The sequence below is a fragment of the Calidris pugnax genome, unplaced genomic scaffold (genome assembly GCF_001431845.1).
Source record: "Calidris pugnax isolate Ruff unplaced genomic scaffold, ASM143184v1 scaffold285, whole genome shotgun sequence".
NCBI classification, from domain to species: Eukaryota; Metazoa; Chordata; class Aves; order Charadriiformes; family Scolopacidae; genus Calidris; species Calidris pugnax.
This window is the reverse complement of record NW_015091000.1, coordinates 193,956-194,383: the sequence shown is the minus strand read 5'-3', so window position 1 is coordinate 194,383 and position 428 is coordinate 193,956. Positions and strand designations below refer to the sequence as shown.

Below are 428 nucleotides of genomic sequence, written 5' to 3'. Positions count from 1 at the left end.
CCCCGGGGGGAGCGGCAGAAGGGGGTCCCGGGGTTCCCAGGGGTCAAGGAGCCCAGGGGGCCCAGGTGGTGGTGGCCCCAACCCCGGCTCCATCCCAGCATCTCCCCGCTGCCTCAGTTTCCCCTTCCCCAGGGGTGGGTGCCCCTCGGGGTGGGACACCTCGGGGACCCCCCTGCAGCCCCGCGGGGTGCGGGTGTGTGATAACGCCGGGGTGCCCAGCGGGGAGGGGGTGAGGGTCTGTCTGGGTGTGCAGGAACGGGGGGGCGATGGGGGATTTACCTCTCCCAGGAGCCGTCCCCGCTTGTAGAGGGTCCCTCTGTCCCCATCCCGGAGGTACCACCCGGGGAGCTCATCCCCTGCGCCCCCCCGGACCATCCTCCCCGCTCTGCTCTGCAGCGGGGACACCCCCCTACACACCCCCCCCTCAA

The 428-nt window shown here is 72.7% G+C and overlaps 1 protein-coding gene across 1 annotated transcript in view; it reads right to left on the bottom strand.

The window, feature by feature from the left end:
- The window catches only part of LOC106895885 (inactive serine/threonine-protein kinase PLK5-like), a 1,224-nt gene extending 849 nt beyond the window's left edge, over positions 1-375 (bottom strand). The window contains exon 1 of the mRNA XM_014955547.1: positions 280-375. Coding sequence (XP_014811033.1) covers positions 280-375 — 96 coding nt within the window. The remainder of the gene's footprint in view (positions 1-279) is intronic.
- Between the last annotated feature and the right edge of the window lie 53 nt (positions 376-428).